We start from the raw sequence: 19,312 nt of genomic DNA, 5'->3' as shown, positions 1-19,312 counted from the left end.
CCCAGTCAGGGTCAACAGCTCCCTACCCGCACCGTAAACAGTGCTGGTGGAGAGCTGCTTCCGCCTCCTGAGGCGTTGGACGGTTTGCCAGAATCTCTTCGAGGCCGACCAATAGTCTTCCTCCATGGCCTCCCTGAAACTCCTCCCAGACCCGAGTTTTTGCCTCTGCGACCGCACAGGCTGCGGCACGCTTGGCCTGCCAGTACCTGTCAGCTACCTCCGGGGTCCCACCTACCAACAAAGATAAGTAGGACTCCTTCAGCTTGACGGCATCCCTTACTTCCGGCGTCCACCACCGGGTTCGGGGATTGCCGCCGCAACAGGCACCAGAGACCTCGCGACCACAGCTACAAGTGGCTGCATCGACAATGGAGGTGGAGCGGGCAACGCCAGAAAAATGAAGCGTAAATATTTCAATAAAAATATTTGTAAAAATGTCCAAAGACATTTTGACAAGAATAAAAAAATGCTTTCATAAAGTTTCAAAAAGCATCCCCCTTCTGCTCCCATGCACCCCCTCATGGCCTTGGCTCTCTCGTCACACTTTTTCTTTCCCATGAAACCCAGGTTATACCAAATGGTTATTCAGAAGCTTCTACAAGTAATTTAATCAATGTCTGGAACCTTTCATGCTATTTAAAGAGGAAGTCATCTTTGTGTATCAATCAACCAACCAACATTTATTTATAAAGCGCTTTACAGCACCGACTGGTGTCCAAAGTGCTTAACATTAAAAACACACATTTACAAAAATAAAACACATAAAATAACATTTTAAAACAACACATAAAAAAAGAACATAAAAATAACAGAACAGTGTATGTAAAATGATGACCCACTGAAACTCTGACGGTGAATAAAAACAGAAATAAAATTTATAAGCATTACGTTTAAAGGACATGTCGCACATTTTTAACGTCACAGTTAGCAAGACAACAAACATACTAATGATTGTAAGTCTCTCTGCACACATGCGCTAATAATTAGTGATTGCTGATGTATTTTGGTATGGTGACTTCCAGTTTATTCCTCTCACTCAGTGTTGGCAGGTGCATTTCCGGAAAACATCTCATTCGGCAATTCTCGGAGTGTGACGCACATTCTAGAATGAGCAGAAACATCCCGATGACCGACAGAGTGAAACGAACCTGCTCCATCCAAAAATTAAGTGTCTTGAGCTTTCATTTGAAAGTGACGGCTCAGATTTACAGAAGGATATACGGACAGGAGATGACACACTTCATCCCGAAACGCTTAACTTTTTCAGAGTCTGTCGGATTTTGGAACCTAAAGTGTGGCGATGCTGCTGTTCGTGTGACAGGAAGCTGTGTACATGGACTTGGATGGATTTGTTACATTGGAAAAAGTCCAGTTCTGTTGCAATTGTGGCACGTTAAATCGTCTAATTCCTGAAGGTAGTGCTGCAGCCGTCGATTGCACATACGAGCACCCGTGCATGACGGCTTCTTTGATCGTGTGGAGTTTACATTTGGAAATAAATCTACAACTGGGTGAGAGACTGGCATGTTCAGTTTTTCCCCCTTTTGTGTTTTTTTTCCCCTCAGTGGAGCCGGGAAGCTTTTTTCTTTTTTCCTTTGAGAGTCTGAATTTGGATCTGGAATGTGTGTGTGTCGCTTAGCATGTGCCGTTTTAATTTGCTCCTCTCAGCTGTTTTACTGCTGCTCTGAAGATGAAAGTGTTTCCACGACATTTTTCCCCAGCAGCAGATTGTAGGATTTAATGATAACACATATAATTAATTGTGCACAAAGCTGAACCTGGAGCAGAGATTGTTACTGACAGGCTGGGTTTATGACTAACAGCGTGCAGGTGAACTAAATCTTCTCAGAGCTGCTGCTTTTACTGTGACTGCATCAAAATTAATAGTTTTCACTTAAAAACAAATTGGCATAACACAACATCAAACTTGTGTAAACTTTGGAATCAATCTGTGCTTCAGTTCTTAACATTAACAGCTACATTCCATTGAAGGGCACACTGAGACGCTTCCAATAGCTGCGTCACTTGTCAGAAAAACACGAGTATTTTGTTTTTGGACATCTCCATAGCCGTTTGTTGCGAATGCTGTAAACTTTGAAAGCAGTCACGAAAGTGCAAAAAGTAATTCCGGTGGATCATCGGATGGTCACTAACAGCCTAAATCTTAAATGTTATGATTTCAGTGTGACATGTCCTTTAAATCCCCCCATATGGAAATAAAGTAAACAGTCTAATTGTCTAACATGTCTGATAAAAATAGAAACGTGTAGTAGGAAAAAACTGAGTTTTAAATTTATTAAGACAAGGCATATGTAAATTTATGTCCATAATGATATGTTGCTCTTTATCTAAGGATGTCTGCTAAAATCAATTTCAATGTTTTCATCATCAAAACATTTGAAATATTAATTACAATGTTGAGGCTGACAGCATGAACATAAAGTTCTTTCAAGAGCAAACTAGCATTATTTTAGTTGATAGCCTGTTTAGCATCCAAATGTTTGTGAATAAAGCTGCCAAATGATTTCTATGGAACCAGTGCCCAAGTACAAGTATTAAATACTTACAGGAACAATGAGCCCTTGCCAGCAAAAGTAATTTGAGTCATCCACATGAACACAGCGGAAATGCTTAATTCCAGCTTTGCGGATATCATCAAGTTCCTGCAAGGAAAAGGGGGGGGGGGGGGGGGGGGGGGGGACACATGTCAATTTCAGGGATGTGATTCAGTCACAGAAATATCTGAGGAAAAGGAGGAAAAGGCCGGGGGTCCAGGACCTGAAGCTGAAGGGTTGTAAATGCTATGAAATGCATTCTGCTGCATTTTAGAGCAAAATTCACCGACTTTTGCTGAGAAGATGACAAAATTTTACAAAATACAGCAGTCTGAGCATTTATTAGCAAAGTTACACCCCATGACAAACCAGTAAACGTATATCTGTCCCCAACGGTAGGCTTACTATGTGTACGCGTACAGCAGTAAAAGTGTCCGAGTTGTACTTAAGATCGTTCAATGTTACAGTCAATAATGGCTGTCTTACTGACTTGAACTGAGTATTTTGTCTTCAGAAACAGAGATCTGTCAGCAGAGATGGGTGACTAAACTGCCCTGTATTTGTGAGTTTCAGATCTCAAAGGATCTGCATCGATCTCAAGAGATCACATTTCATTTGTAACAATCACAAAACCCACAGCTCAGATCACATACCGCTTTGAAGCTATGGATCAGATCAGCAAAACAAAAGTAAAATAAGATAAAATAATCAGCGTGCTTGCTATTAAAAAAAAAAAAAAAAAAATTCACTTAAGAAATGAAAATAAGGAACATATACCTCTAACCGTGAATGAAAACAAGGTGTCCAATGATTTGCAGAATTTTTTTACAAAATACTTAATGTTGTATTAATGTGCAATGTGAACAGTATAAAATTGCCTTTAAGGTTTTAAAAAAATAAATAAATAAAAAAGCTAGTCTCTCCATAATGTTTAATTTTTTTAATAAACGGGCTATATGAGCAGCTGCATAACTTCCACTCGGACTGTGATTTTACTGTAACTGCACCAAAATGAATAAAAGTCATCACTTTATTATAAAGTCATCATGACACAAAATCACACTTATGTAAACGATACAAGTAATCTGCAGGTCACATGCGTGGTGAACCATGGGTGGAATGGTCTATACAAAATACGACGGATCAACTGTGATCTGTTACACCACTAAAAGACATAAATGCGTGAAATTTCACATCTCTGCAATTTGGATACAACAGTAATCATACTATAAGCAAAGTGCGCAATGCATCTGCACATTTGTGGGTCAAACGGGGTTAAAAATTCCAGCTACCAAACACACACTACTGCCATTGAATTTCGTATACGGTAGCGTTACCGGACTGTGAAAGTTAAGGCTTACAGGGATTGTTTCAAAGGCTTTAAATCTTATGGCCCAGTCACACGGCACACGACGATTCCTGAACGAAGAGAAAAAGTTTAAAAAAGTCACAATTTGTTGAGAACAGGTGGATGAGAGAACTTTCTCACCAAACAGCCTGCAAAGCAAGAGCGCAAAAGGGACGAAAGAGAAACTTAAAAAACCGAAGCCCACAAGCTTGACGCTTTAATGAAACGCGTCTGGAGCCACAGCTGCAGCAGTGTGTGTCTGCATCTCTGCGTTCCAGGACTCAGCGCTGGGACGGAGCTCATAGTGCCAGAACAAAAGAGGGATCATCTCCATCATCATCAGAATCCTCACTGTGTCGACACGCTGCGTGCTCCGTCTTGCTCCAAAAAAAAAAAAAAAAAGTGTGCTGTGGTCACTGCTGTATCACTGTATTACGTTACTAAGCCATATATATTGATTTATAACAGAAAACTGTCAAAAGGGAGAATAAATATAAGTGTAAAGGTGCGTTTACACATAACCAAGACGAGTTACGAATGTCATTTTTCTGTCATTCCTGACATTCTTAATGTGACTTAACCCATCTGAATAGGTTTCTTAATAGTGCGTGTTGGTGCGTGATATTCTTCATATTCGTGGAGCATGTTTTTGCCTGTCAAAAAATTTTCCACCAATGTCACACACCACCCTCATTTCGTCTCACATCGTGGAGGTCACAACTGAGTGTATTGATCCTTAATAGAATGTGACAACATTCGTAGTAGTTCCTGTGATGGTTCTTGGAGCCCAAAGTGTCACGCGTTATTACTAAGTGACACAGAAACTGTCAAGTTTTGACACGACTTGTAACGCAGTGTGACATTTCACTGCGCGCCACGACGAATCCGTTTTCTGTCACGTGCGCACAATTAAACTCGGCTCCAAATGTCGTTTCACGGTTCCTGCTGAAGCTCCTCGGGACGCTCCTGCAGGTGTTCCACCTACCGTTGTAACCGATGAGCGAGTCAGAGCAACCAGAGGAGCAAGACTCACGTGCAGCCAGACATCTCTGCACCTCCTCCAGTCCGGCGGAGGAAGAAGCGCTCGCACAATTAAACCCTGCAGCACCGCATTCAGTTTGATTGCTGACACCAAGTCAGCTAAAAGTCTCATTTCAGTGCTCTTCAGCGCGCTCCTGCAGGTGTTCCACCTGCTGCATGTGCCTGATGTTTGGGAAAACACACGAGACAAGAGCCGCATGAAGCCACACATCTGGCTCTGTCCTCCTCCTCCTCTCTGCGCCACTCCATGGCACAGAGCCCAACTACGCATGCAGTCACAAAGTTCTTCTGAAAAACTGGAGCGATCTGAATTTGGTTGGATGGATATGGGTGTGTGTGTGTGGAGACAATTCACCTCATTCACAAAGTGACAGAACTTAGTGATGCGCTGTTACGCACAATAGCGCAGAACACTATTCTTGACCATGTGTAATGGTTCCTGATAATTCTCCAGCAACACGTGCCATTAATCGTAATGTGTGGTAACAGGTTGCAGCAGTTCCTGAGGACACCTGACGTCTCTGCCCCGAATTATCACATTTGTGATCAGCGGCCAAGAATGTGTACTTCATGGCATTCGTGACTTGTCGTTGTTATGTGTAAACGCAGCATAAAGATGATTGAATATATCAGAGCAGTAAATCAGTGCATGTGAACGCGCGCATTGACTCGTGCGGTTATTCCACCAGCTGATCGCTGATCCACAACATAAATTTTTCCTTCAGAACAGCTCTTTATATAATCCTTTTGATTCATCTACCTGTTGCCACATGTACAGAAGGACTGGATTATCATTCCTACACGCATATTGTTATATTTAACACAAAATAATAAGCGCACACAGCAGCTTCTGCTGCCGCTAATGCTGCATACAAGTACTGTCAGAAATTACACAACTTTTTTGTTGTTTCAAATTCAACAGTTGCTTGTGGCAAAATAATTAATTATATCCACACAAAGACTAATTCTGGCCTATGTAAGGTGCCTCAGCCCACTGAAGCTGCCCCCCACACAGATGAAAAAAAAAAATCCAAGCAAGCAGGCTGAGTTTGCCCTGCAATTTCCGACGGTACATGAAGCAGCAGCAGCCTCAATGCTCACAAACCAGCTTCTGCACTGTGTGAAAACATTCAACTGCTCCAAAGTCAAACAATAACGTTCCAAAAACTAAACGAACGATTAAAAAACGTCAAGAACAACAGCAAAATGAAACAGATGAATTGAGGTTTTCGTTGCCCTTCATTCAAATTTTTCAACAGTTTAAAAATCCTGACGAAGCACCCGCTGCAGGAACGAAGCTGCACAAAGGTTAAATGATGCCAGCGAAAGTCAATGAAAGTCCAGATTTCTTGTTTCGTCAGGGCTTCATTGCCCTTCGTTAAGTGCCGTGTGACTGGGCCATAAAGCGACGCATACAATAATGTAGGGCTGAAACAATTAGTTGAATAATTCGATTACAAAAAATGTTCGAGCCAAATCCTGTGCTTCGAAGCTTCGTTTAATGTTGTAGTACATACGCCAGGCCTGTGTGTGGCGCTGTAGTGTCCCCAGAAAAACAAACAGAAGAAGACTACAGCAAGCGCTAATCAAATTAGCACAAAAGCTACAGCTTTCCAACGCGACAGAGTGAAATAAAGCCTTTTAGGAAAAAGACGGTCCACGCTGATCATCTGAAATAGCTTACTGTGCATTTAAAGCAAAGCAGTGTGTTTGTTTGCGTGTTTAAAAAAATAAAAAATAAATAAATAAAAGTTTGGTCCACTGGCTGCTCTACGTGCGGCGGCCGGCTGCCGCCTCTCTCTGCCCGGTGCAAGCGTCTCAGCACTGCCCTCACACAGCTTCGTCCCGGCCACAGACAGTCTCTGGAAGAAGTCCACTCTTTTGTCTGTGTTTTGCTTAGACTCGCAATGAGTGTTTCGCTTTTTATTTTCACTTCTTTGAGCAACAGACAATGCTTCACAAACACGGGAACTCAAATAAAATAATAATAATAAAAATCAGTGACTGCGAGGCTGCATGTTCAACCTCCAGCTGAAAATGAAATGCATTGGCTGAATCGCAGAGAGAGTGTTAAAAAGAAATTCATGCAGGGACCCAGTACACCAACTTAATGAATAAATAAATAAAAATGGTTAAATTTTACAAGTTGGAGAAAACAAAAATAGAAAGCCACAACCCATCGCCATTTCAGCAAAATGTCAAGACTTTGGCCCGATGAAATGGTCCAAATCATAGCACTCCTCGCTGCTTTCTGACATCTTTGAATGTGGATTGGTAGCTGAAAAATTTAGTGTACCCATAATGCACTGCACAGCCTGAGATGTGCACTTTGCTTATAATGTGAACAATCTTCATCTGCTTGTTCTTATTCCTCCTAGGTCCTTTCACAAATTTCCACCAAACCTGAAATGGACTGTCAACCTTCAAGAGTTTGTTTTTTTACCCCCCAAAGGTCAAGGTCAGTGATGTTAATATTTAAAATAATTATTTTCACTCTATTTTGTGTCAAACATATAGGTAGATTCTGAATAGGGGATTGCATGTGTCAGTGCACACACCCGCAATGCATCAGTCTGTATGCCTACAGCTGGCATCTATGGATGTAAACAAAGAGGGATGTGGTACTTTTAATCCAATTCTGGACCCAAAAGATGTACCTGGAGCAGTTATAAACTCACCAATCAAGGCAGCAAACAGTAATGGAACTAAAACAATGGTTAAAGTGCAGAATTGCAGGTTTAAAAGGCAAGAAAAAGGATCTGACAAAGAGGTAAATTCAGATCAACACTGATAAGTCAGGAGGCAGATCTTATATTCCACCCTGAACCTAACAGAAAGCCAATGGAGTTTACAGCAGATGGGAGTAATGTGTTGAGTTTGTGTAGTGAGCACCTTGTATGGCAGCACCCTGACATTGGGGTAAATGTGAGCCATTATTGTAAAGCGCTTTGAGCGTCTGATGCAGATGGAAAAGCGCTATATAAATGCAGTCCATTTTACTCTTTTGTAAAAGCACATTAGCCACCTAAATTTTCAATATGCAGCCAGGTAGCGGTCAATTGAATAATTACACAGGGGTCAAAATTAAAAAATGCTCCAATCATATTGAAAGCTATATCACATTATTTGCCTGATCACAAAGATTCCAAAAAGGTATAGTTTGGACTATCTGTGGCTGAATATTATGGATTTATGGGGTAAAAACAGCAAGAATGGTGACAAAGGTCAATTTCAGTTTGTACAGGGGTCAAAATTTAAAGTTGCTATAAAAGTAAAAAGTGATGCAAATGATGAAGTGGTATAGAGGAGGATTTTTTCTTTCTCATGAAGCTGTATAACTGTGGATACAAAATGCACCATGCACAATTTCTACAATCACAGCCACAGAAGGCTGTAACTTCTTCTGGGATGTCTTGGGGGTTTTCCTCACTCTTCTCCTTCTTGCACAGTCACTCAGTTTTTGAGAACTGTCTACGCCATACAGATTTACCATAGAGTGTCATACTGTTTGTATTCCTGCATAACTGAGGTAAATAAAATTCAAGACAGATTCATACAGAAATGCAGCTGTTTGGGAGCATATTCTGCCATATTGGATTATTTTGTTTGAATGAACAACCAGCTGACATGACGCTACCTTTTTACTTGGATTGGTACTTGCCTCATTGCTCAGCATTTGCATAAAATAAGACTTATCTATTCTGGCCCCACCTAATTGGTGCTATAATGGCCGTTGTCTCTTGTCGCTACAAAATATCCACTGTGATTGAAAATGAACGGCAGGTCTTCGCTTTGACTCTGTTGCCTGCAGCTAACGTGACCATTGAGCTCAACAACATGCATAGAGTGGAAAAACCCAAGGTGCTCTGAAAATAAAACAAAAAGTAATCCCTTGCCTCTTAACTTTCAGTTTCATTTCAGTACATAAAAACTCAATTCCAGGAAGTGACAATCTGTAACAAAAGTAACACACAACACTGACAAGGTAAGGTTTGTTAGATACGTCTTTCTAAAGTATGAATTGTTTCAGTGTTTTCCCTCCAAAACAAAAGTTATTTGCTGTGTCACTGGGACAAACATATGAAAAAGTATTTAGATGAGAGACCTTCTGATGCCTATTTTTTATTATTTGACTAATGTACTGATTGTAAGCAAAAAATAATAACCAATAGATAAATTCATAATGAAAATAACTGCCACCGAATTAATTGTGTTACTGTACACATCTTGTTTGTTTTAGCACTGAAGATTATAACAAGGTGCAGGTAGTAGATTCCAACAGGGGCACAGAGAAAGCTTTTCTGCAAAAGATGACCTGACATTTCACTGTTTGCCAGAAGGTACACAGGAACCTCAAGCCTTGATATGATCCCATTCTTTGATGAAGGTCCTTCATAGAAAAATGGGATCATAGTGTTCCACTCCACCATGAAGCAGACAGGCAGCATTCCCACTTTTATCATTTCATTTACACATTCACCTCATCACATAAGTTACTACTAGCTGAAGTCTCTCTACCCTGAGCATTCCAGCAACATTTAAAAATAAATAGTTTGCACCATGTGTCATGCTTAGTTATCATGTTACAGGGTAACATATGTCACATGTCATAGAATCCAATGGACGTCCACAATGACCTTTACTTCTGGACCAACCATTCAATACAGTCAAAACTATTCCATGTATTAATTATGTCAGCTCAACCAATACTTTGCATCACTTACTTAGGAGTAACTTTAACTTTTGACCCCTGTACAAACTGAAATTGGCCTTTGTAACCATTCTTGCTGTTTTTACCCCATAACTTCAGAACATTCAGTCACAGATAGTCCAAACTATACCTTTTTGGAATGTTTATGATCAGACAAATAATGTGGTGTAGCTCTCAATATGACTGGATCATTTTTAAATTTTGACTCCTGTGTAATTCTTCAATTGTCCCCTACCTGGTCACCTATTGAAAATTCAAGTGGCCAGTTGATTTTTTCAAAAGAATGTGTATGGAATATGTATGCCAATTTTGATGCTTGTTTCCAGAAATTAATGATTATTACAGTTATCTGCTCCACTAACATGACTGTCATTAAACAACTGGTTGCCATCTTCATCTTTGTGTTTCTTGATTCTTTCATTTGTCCAGTCACAGTCAATAAGGCAGCAAACGTAGACATTGCTAACAGCGAGCAGTACTAACTGCTTCAAAGTCCCATGTCCACACCACAGCTGTCCCACTGACATTCAATCAATTAATCAATTTTTCTATATAGCGCCAAATCACAACAAACAGTTGCCCCAAGGCGCTTTATATTGTAAGGCAAGGCCATACAATAATTATGTAAAACCCCAACGGTCAAAACGACCCCCTGTGAGCAAGCACTTGGCTACAGTGGGAAGGAAAAACTCCCTTTTAACAGGAAGAAACCTCCAGCAGAACCAGGCTCAGGGAGGGGCAGTCTTCTGCTGGGACTGGTTGGGGCTGAGGGAGAGAACCAGGAAAAAGACATGCTGCGGAGGGGAGCAGAGATCGATCACTAATGATTAAATGCAGAGTGGTGCATACAGAGCAAAAAGAGAAAGAAACAGTGCATCATGGGAACCCCCCAGCAGTCTACGTCTATAGCAGCATAACTAAGGGATGGTTCAGGGTCACCTGATCCAGCCCTAACTATAAGCTTTAGCAAAAACGAAAGTTTTAAGCCTAATCTTAAAAGTAGAGAGGGTGTCTGTCTCCCTGATCTGAATTGGGAGCTGGTTCCACAGGAGAGGAGCCTGAAAGCTGAAGGCTCTGCCTCCCATTCTACTCTTACAAACCCTAGGAACTACAAGTAAGCCTGCAGTCTGAAAGCGAAGCACTCTATTGTGGTGATATGGTACTACGAGGTCCCTAAGATAAGATGGGACCTGATTATTCAAAACCTTATAAGTAAGAAGAAGAATTTTAAATTCTATTCTAGAATTAACAGGAAGCCAATGAAGAGAGGCCAATATGGGTGAGATATGCTCTCTCCTTCTAGTCCCCGTCAGTACTCTAGCTGCAGCATTTTGAATTAACTGAAGGCTTTTTAGGGAACTTTTAGGACAACCTGATAATAATGAATTACAATAGTTCAGCCTAGAGGAAATAAATGCATGAATTAGTTTTTCAGCATCACTCTGAGCAAGACCTTTATGATTTTAGAAATACTGCGTAAATGCAAAAAAGCAGTCCTACATATTTGTTTAATATGCCCTTTGAATGACATATCCTGATCAAAAATGACTCCAAGATTTCTCACAGTATTACTAGAGGTCAGGGTAATGCCATCCAGAGTAAGGATCTGGTTAGACACCATGTTTCTAAGATTTGTGGGGCCAAGTACAATAACTTCAGTTTTATCTGAGTTTAAAAGCAGGAAATTAGAGGTCATCCATGTCTTTATGTCTGTAAGACAATCCTGCAGTTTAGCTCATTGGTGTGTGTCCTCTGGCTTCATGGATAGATAAAGCTGGGTATCATCTGCGTAACAATGAAAATTTAAGCAATACCGTCTAATAATACTGCCTAAGGGAAGCATGTATAAAGTGAATAAAATTGGTCCTAGCACAGAACCTTGTGGAACTCCATAATTAACTTTAGTCTGTGAAGAAGATTCCCCATTTACATGAACAAATTGTAATCTATTAGACAAATATGATTCAAACCACCGCAGCACAGTGCCTTTAATACCTATGGCATGCTCTAATCTCTGTAATAAAATTTTATGGTCAACAGTATCAAAAGCAGCACTGAGGTCTAACAGAACAAGCACAGAGATGAGTCCACTGTCCGAGGCCATAAGATCATTTGTAACCTCACTAATGCTGTTTCTGTACTATGATGAATTCTACAACCTGACTGAAACTCTTCAAATAGACCATTCCTCTGCAGATGATCAGTTAGCTGTTTTACAACTACCCTTTCAAGAATTTTTGAGAGAAAAGGAAGGTTGGAGATTGGCCTATAATTAGCTAAGATAGCTGGGTCAAGTGATGGCTTTTTAAGTAATGGTTTAATTACTGCCACCTTAAAAGCCTGTGGTACATAGCCAACTAACAAAGATAGATTGATCATATTTAAGATCGAAGCATTAAATAATGGTAGGGCTTCCTTGAGCAGCCTGGTAGGAATGGGGTCTAATAAACATGGTGATGGTTTGGATGAAGTAACTAATGAAAATAACTCAGACAGAACAATCGGAGAGAAAGAGTCTAACCAAATACCGGCATCACTGAAAGCAGCCAAAGATAACGATATGTCTTTGGGATGGTTATGAGTAATTTTTTCTCTAATAGTTAAAATTTTGTTAGCAAAGAAAGTCATGAAGTCATTACTAGTTAAAGTTAATGGAATACTCAGCTCAATAGAGCTCTGACTCTGTCAGCCTGGCTACAGTGCTGAAAAGAAACCTGGGGTTGTTCTTATTTTCTTCAATTAGTGATGAGTAGAAAGATGTCCTAGCTTTACGGAGGGCTTTTTTATAGAGCAACAGACTCTTTTTCGAGGCTAAGTGAAGATCTTCTAAATTAGTGAGACGCCATTTCCTCTCCAACTTACGGGTTATCTGCTTTAAGCTACGAGTTTGTGAGTTATACCACGGAGTCAGACACTTCTGATTTAAAGCTCTCTTTTTCAGAGGAGCTACAGCATCCAAAGTTGTCTTCAATGAGGATGTAAAACTATTGACGAGATACTCTATCTCCCTTACAGAGTTTAGGTAGCTACTCTGCACTGTGTTGGTATATGGCATTAGAGAACATAAAGAAGGAATCATATCCTTAAACCTAGTTACAGTGCTTTCTGAAAGACTTCTAGTGTAATGAAACTTATTCCCCACTGCTGGGTAGTCCATCAGAGTAAATGTAAATGTTATTAAGAAATGATCAGACAGAAGGGAGTTTTCAGGGAATACTGTTAAGTCTTCTATTTCCATACCATAAGTCAGAACAAGATCTAAGATATGATTAAAGTGGTGGGTGGACTCATTTACTTTTTGAGCAAAGCCAATAGAGTCTAATAATAGATTAAATGCAGTGTTGAGGCTGTCATTCTCAGCATCTGTGTGGATGTTAAAATCGCCCACTATAATTATCTTATCTGAGCTAAGCACTAAGTCAGACAAAAGGTCTGAAAATTCACAGAGAAACTCACAGTAACGACCAGGTGGACGATAGATAATAACAAATAAAACTGGTTTTTGGGACTTCCAATTTGGATGGACAAGACTAAGAGACAAGCTTTCAAATGAATTAAAGCTCTGTCTGGGTTTTTGATTAATTAATAAGCTGGAATGGAAGATTGCTGCTAATCCTCTGCCCCGGCCCGTGCTACGAGCATTCTGACAGTTAGTGTGACTCGGGGGTGTTGACTCATTTAAACTAACATATTCATCCTGCTGTAACCAGGTTTCTGTTAGGCAGAATAAATCAATATGTTGATCAATTATTATATCATTTACCAACAGGGACTTAGAAGAGAGAGACCTAATGTTTAATAGACCACATTTAACTGTTTTAGTCTGTAGTGCAGTTGAAGGTGCTATATTATTTTTTCTTTTTGAATTTTTATGCTTAAATAGATTTTTGCTGGTTATTGGTGGTCTGGGAGCAGGCACCGTCTCTACGGGGATGGGGTAATGAGGGGATGGCAGGGGGAGAGAAGCGGCAGAGAGGTGTGTAAGACTACAACTCTGCTTCCTGGTCCCAACCCTGGATAGTCACGGTTTGGAGGATTTAAGAAAATTGGCCAGATTTCTAGAAATGAGAGCTGCTCCATCCAAAGTGGGATGGATGCCGTCTCTCCTAACAAGACCAGGTTTTCCCCAGAAGCTTTGCCAATTATCTATGAAGCCCACCTCATTTTTTGGACACCACTCAGACAGCCAGCAATTCAAGGAGAACATGCGGCTAAACATGTCACTCCCGGTCTGATTGGGGAGGGGCCCAGAGAAAACTACAGAGTCCGACATTGTTTTTGCAAAGTTACACACCGATTTAATGTTAATTTTAGTGACCTCCGATTGGCGTAACCGGGTGTCATTACTGCCGACGTGAATTACAATCTTACCAAATTTACGCTTAGCCTTAGCCAGCAGTTTCAAATTTCCTTCAATGTCGCCTGCTCTGGCCCCCGGAAGACAATTGACTATGGTTGCTGGTGTCGCTAACTTCACATTTCTCAAAACAGAGTCGCCAATAACCAGAGTTTGATCCTCGGCGGGTGTGTCGTCGAGTGGGGAAAAACGGTTAGAGATGTGAACGGGTTGGCTGTGTACACGGGGCTTCTGTTTAGGGCTACGCTTCCTCCTCACAGTCACCCAGTCAGCCTGCTTTCCCGGCTGCTCGGGATCTGCCAGGGGGGAACTAACGGCGGCTAAGCTACCTTGGTCCGCATCGACTACAGGGGCCTGGCTAGCTGTAGAATTTTCCACGGTGCGGAGCCGAGTCTCCAATTCGCCCAGCCTGGCCTCCAAAGCTACGAATAAGCTACACTTATTACAAGTACCGTTACTGCTAAAGGAGGCCGAGGAATAACTAAACATTTCACACCCAGAGCAGAAAAGTGCGGGAGAGACAGGAGAAGCCGCCATGCTAAATCGGCTAAGAGCTAGTAGCTACACTAACCTAGCGGATTCCTAAAAACACGCAAAGTGAATAATGTGTAAATAATTTAGAGGTGATTCAGCAGAAGGAGTGTTTTAGTTAAGGCACGTAAAGATTACACTGGGAAACAAATCGTAATCTAGATAACTAGATCAATCTAACTGCGCAGATTAAACAGCTAACAGATACAGAAAAACACCGCTGTGCTCCGGAACAGGAAGTGATACAATACCGCAGTGAGAGCCATTGTAAAACCATTATTGCTTCCTCTCCAAGCCTTCATGGGCAAACTTGTGCAAAATCAGATAAACTTGAATGGCTTTCTCGTAGACACACGCAAATAAATAAATAAATTAAAAAATTAAAAAAACATGGACATCGAGCATTATAAACAACGGAACCAGAAATTCAGCTGACTGAAAAACATATGTTGACAAAGCAATGTATTCTGGGTCAATTTTTCTCATATGCAGGAAGAAGAATTGTTTCAGTTCAACTACACTATGGTTGTACAGAAGCAAAATGAAAGTGGTCATCTAGCTTTATTAATAACACCAAATTATATTTGTTCATAGCATAGTGGTGTTAGAGGTTATATCAAATTTAGTGTTTCTCTGCCAGCATGTGTTAGGGCATTTATATTGCTTCTGAGCCAGCGCCACTGGGATTGAATTTCAATCACGTTAAAGATTTTCTTACACTTTCTACTTCAACTATGAAGGGCCAGCAAAAAAGTTAAAACATAACTACAAATATAACATTGTGCCACATGGAGATTTGTTATTTCCTACAGTTATCAGGAAATAAATACCTTCTGGAACAGGAATATTGATGCATGTAATCTGGGTGATTCATCATGGGATAAAAAAAAAAGATATAAATCAATTTACATTTCAAAGCCTTTAGCGGCCATATTTCACAGTCTGTAGGTTGATTTTTTTTTTTGTTACTTCATTGGTACGTAGCATCTCTCTCATTGGTCAATACAGGTCACGTGATCATGAAGCCACATACTACTTCTACATGCATTTTCTGTTCTTGCAGTCGGGTATATGTCACTTCTGGCGATAAATTAGGCAAGAATACACTTCTGCACAGATGCGCGACTGGCCGCTCTGTGAAAACACGCTCGGGTTGTATGCTTTTCAATTGAAATCAACTGGTTTTGTATTGGGTCTGGCTTGTTTTGTCTGCCAGCTGAAGGTCTAGACCAGGGGTATTCAACTCATTCCAGAAAAAGCTGAGAGGGTGCAGGTTCTCTTTGCAACCAGCCACTCCACCAGGTAATTTCACAGATTAACATCACTTTGAGCAGATGGAATCAGTGAAATCACCTGGTGGAGTGGGTGGTTGCAAAGAAAACCCGCACCCTGTCGGCCCTGGAAGAGTTGAATGGGGTTGGGGTCGTCAAAAAGGCAATGTAATCGGCAATGGTTCATTTTACGGCTTTGAATTGAACAAATTGTGTGTCTTTGTACTGAGTTTGACAATGTTTTCGCCGATTGAAAAACAACCACCAGATGACACGGCTGGATGAACGACATTGATAATTGATACGTAGATTTCTACACTAAATTAACCACAACCATTAATCTTAACCATAATAGCCCTACATACGAATAGAATTAATACGGCTAAGTACGTACGTGTGTGTGTGTGTATAAAAAGCTCGACACGAGTCTTGGATGACTTCAGTTTCTTACGTCATGTTCCAAAGCCTCGGTGTTTGGGACACAGCTGCTCGGTTTTCGCGATGTCACCATCGGGAGAAAAAAGCAGCTGTAATTTAACGAGAATTGTTGTTTGAAAACACTTCGTAGAAGTGAGATTCCTTGCGATAGTTTTAGGTTTGCTGAATCACGCCCAGCTGGCGCTAACTAGTTCCCTCTCAGCTAGCCGCGTCACCGACGTCATTATCTTTTCATTTTATCGGCGAAAGGAAGGCTAAACACACAAACAAACAATGTTTTCATGTAGTTAGCCTATCTTTACAGATACACAAAGGTTACAGCGTTACTTAAAATATCTTAACGTGCGATTAATGATTTTTACCTTGTGTAATCGCTTAGCCATTGTGATACCGACGTCGTCTTCTTCGGTTCTTCCTGTTTCTCTGAGCTCCGTCTGAATCTGAACACTGCTCCGAAGCTTCGAAACGTGTGTCGAGTACGGCTTCTGCTGAAGGTCGTATCGTTTTTCTTTTTGTTTTATTTGCTTTATCCAGCAGATTGCCAGACACCAGAAGAGAGATGGTAACGAAGGTTTGAAACGGACTAAACTGTGCGTTCTTGTCTCAAAGCACTTCCCAGAGGTCTTTGCGCCAATCAAAGGGCGGAGCCTTTTGGGGACGAGGAGGAGTTGCTCCTTGGACTTTTCGGGCGTGCCCAACGGCCACTGATCTGTATGTATTCACCTTATTCACCGGACTCATGTCTGCCCCCTAGTGGCACTGGTTTCTGGGGGGCAGTGAGTCCTCGCTGACTCCTATAGAGCCCCCCCCACACACACACACACTTCCTAAGGATAGTTTCAATGTTTGAATTCATTTACTGTAACGCTGCTCACGGCCTCTTTGGACAAGTTATTCCGTTCATTAATGACTCTTCTTGAAAAAGAGTATTTCCTAATGTTTAGTCTCACAGGTCTCTTCTTAAGTGTTTTCGGATGTCCTCTGAGGTTCCTGTCTGATTCCCCGAATTCAAAGAATTTCCCTGGTTCGACGTTGTTGACTATTTATAATTCTGTATGTAGTAATTAAATCAGCTCTAAGTCTCCTCATTTCTAGTGATGTCAGTCTAGTCATTTTCAATATTTGCTCGTAAGGTAAATGTTTGTATCCACTTATCATCCGCAGAGCTCTTTTCTGTACATTCTCTAAATTATTTACATCTTGTTGCAGATATGTGAGATCAATAAAGTCTTATCTTATATGGCCTCCAGACTTGCATGCAGTATTCAAGATGTGGTCTCACTAGTGATTTGTATAGTTGAATTATGTTCTACCTTGTTTTGTTGCTAATTGTTCTCCGTATGGTATCCAGTATTCTGCATACGAGGTCTGTTAGAAAAGTATCTGACTTTTATTTTTTTCAAAAACCTGATGGATTTGAATCACGTGTGTTTGCATGAGCAAACCTTGAACGTTCGTGCGCATGTGTGAATTTTTTCACGCCTGTCGGTTGCGTCTTTTGCTTGTAAGCAGCCTTTGTGTGAGGATGGGTGGAGTCTCTCGTTGTTTTTTCTTTGCAAGGAAATGGCGGAACAACTGGAGCAGCGCGACTGCATCAAATTTTGCCAGAAACTGGGCGACAGCCAGGTGGAAACCATTCGGATTATTCAGACGGCTTTCGGTGACGATCCTCTGGGCATCACACAGATTAAGGAGCGGTACAACCGGTTTAAAGATGGCCGCACAACAGTGGAGAGCGAGCCGCGCTCCGGTCGGCATCAACATGCCAGATCATTCCAAAAGGGAACGCTGTGGTGATGTGGGACCGTCGTGTGACTATCTGAGAAATTGCATAAGAGGTGGACATCAGCACTTTTCGGTACATTCCACTATGACAGAAGATTTGGCCATGAAAAGAGTTGCAGCAAAATTCATGCCGATGGCTTTGGCACAAAGCTGATGGCGGAACAAAAGCGCCACCGTGTTGAAGTCTCACAGGACATGCTGTGACATGCCCACCTCTTCCACAATTTCTCGGATAGTCACACGACTGAAAAGCCACTGAAAGCTGTCTGAATCTTCCAAATGGTGGAAGAGCTGGGCATCATTTTTTGGAGTCCAGCATGTCCAGCGGCTATGAATTTGTCCGGATACTGGCCTCCATTTTGAGATGAGATATACTTTATTGATCTCACAGTGGAGAAATTATGTTTTGGAGTGAGAGTTCCCACTCCTAAACGACCACTAGGAGAGTAGCGCTCATGCCACATCAACGTGAGGCTGACACATGGGCTGACATCAGTGTCTCGGCTGCTAACCAATCACAGGCCAGGAGAGAGAGGCCAGTATCTGGCCCAATTCAGGGCCTACTGTCAGGCTTAACAGCAGAGGTGGACAATACCGGGAATTTTGGTATTGATCCGATACCAAGTAAATACAGGCCCAGTATCACCGATATCGATACTGATACAGATACTTTTTCATATTTAAGCTTCATAGATCCAAAGGATCCAAAAGACCTAGGATAGAATTTCACCAAACATTGTATGTGACAACAAAATACAACAAAATCAACATTTTTGATTAAAAAAATATCACCCAACACAACTTAAAACAAAATCTCCTGATGTAGAGGACAAACCACAATACAAGGGTGCGCTGCTCCGTGTTGTGTGACACAGCGCAGCGCTGCTCTTACAGAGAGTAGACTCTGATGAATCTGCGTGCGCAGCAGTCAGTGTGTGCGGGAGAGAAAAAAAGCTTGAGCATTGATCTTTTTACACAAGGATCGTTCAATATCAATACCAGCATTGGTATTGATATTAGGATCAATCCGCCCACCTCTACTTAACAGTGAACAATCTGAAAAAAATCTGAGGTACATCAGGACCTGCACATTAATAAGGTCGGTCCCGTTCTGCAAAAGAGGTTTTAGGACACAATTTATTTACCTTCAGGCAGATGTAGAGGCCATCAGGAGCCTTAAAGTCCCTGATCACAGAGCCTGGGTTTGAGTTTCAGCATCAGGTGAAACACAAACAGCAGGTGTTCATTCAGCGCAGGTCACCAGGTGGGTAACTT

The 19,312-nt window shown here is 41.3% G+C and overlaps 1 protein-coding gene across 1 annotated transcript in view; it reads right to left on the bottom strand.

The window, feature by feature from the left end:
• Positions 1 to 16,857, bottom strand: part of ube2l3a (ubiquitin-conjugating enzyme E2L 3a) — a 30,650-nt gene extending 13,793 nt beyond the window's left edge. Inside the window, exons 1-2 of the mRNA XM_034192657.1 lie at positions 16,615 to 16,857; positions 2,568 to 2,663 (exon numbers count right to left, since the gene is read on the bottom strand). Of these exons, the coding sequence (XP_034048548.1) occupies positions 2,568 to 2,663; positions 16,615 to 16,635 (117 nt within the window). The 5' untranslated portion in view covers positions 16,636 to 16,857. The remainder of the gene's footprint in view (positions 1 to 2,567; positions 2,664 to 16,614) is intronic.
• Positions 16,858 to 19,312: the final 2,455 nt, after the last annotated feature.

Source organism: Thalassophryne amazonica, chromosome 17, assembly GCF_902500255.1.
Source record: "Thalassophryne amazonica chromosome 17, fThaAma1.1, whole genome shotgun sequence".
NCBI lineage: Eukaryota > Metazoa > Chordata > Actinopteri > Batrachoidiformes > Batrachoididae > Thalassophryne > Thalassophryne amazonica.
The sequence above is the reverse complement of the archived record's forward strand: the minus strand, read 5'-3'. Positions and strand labels throughout refer to the sequence as shown.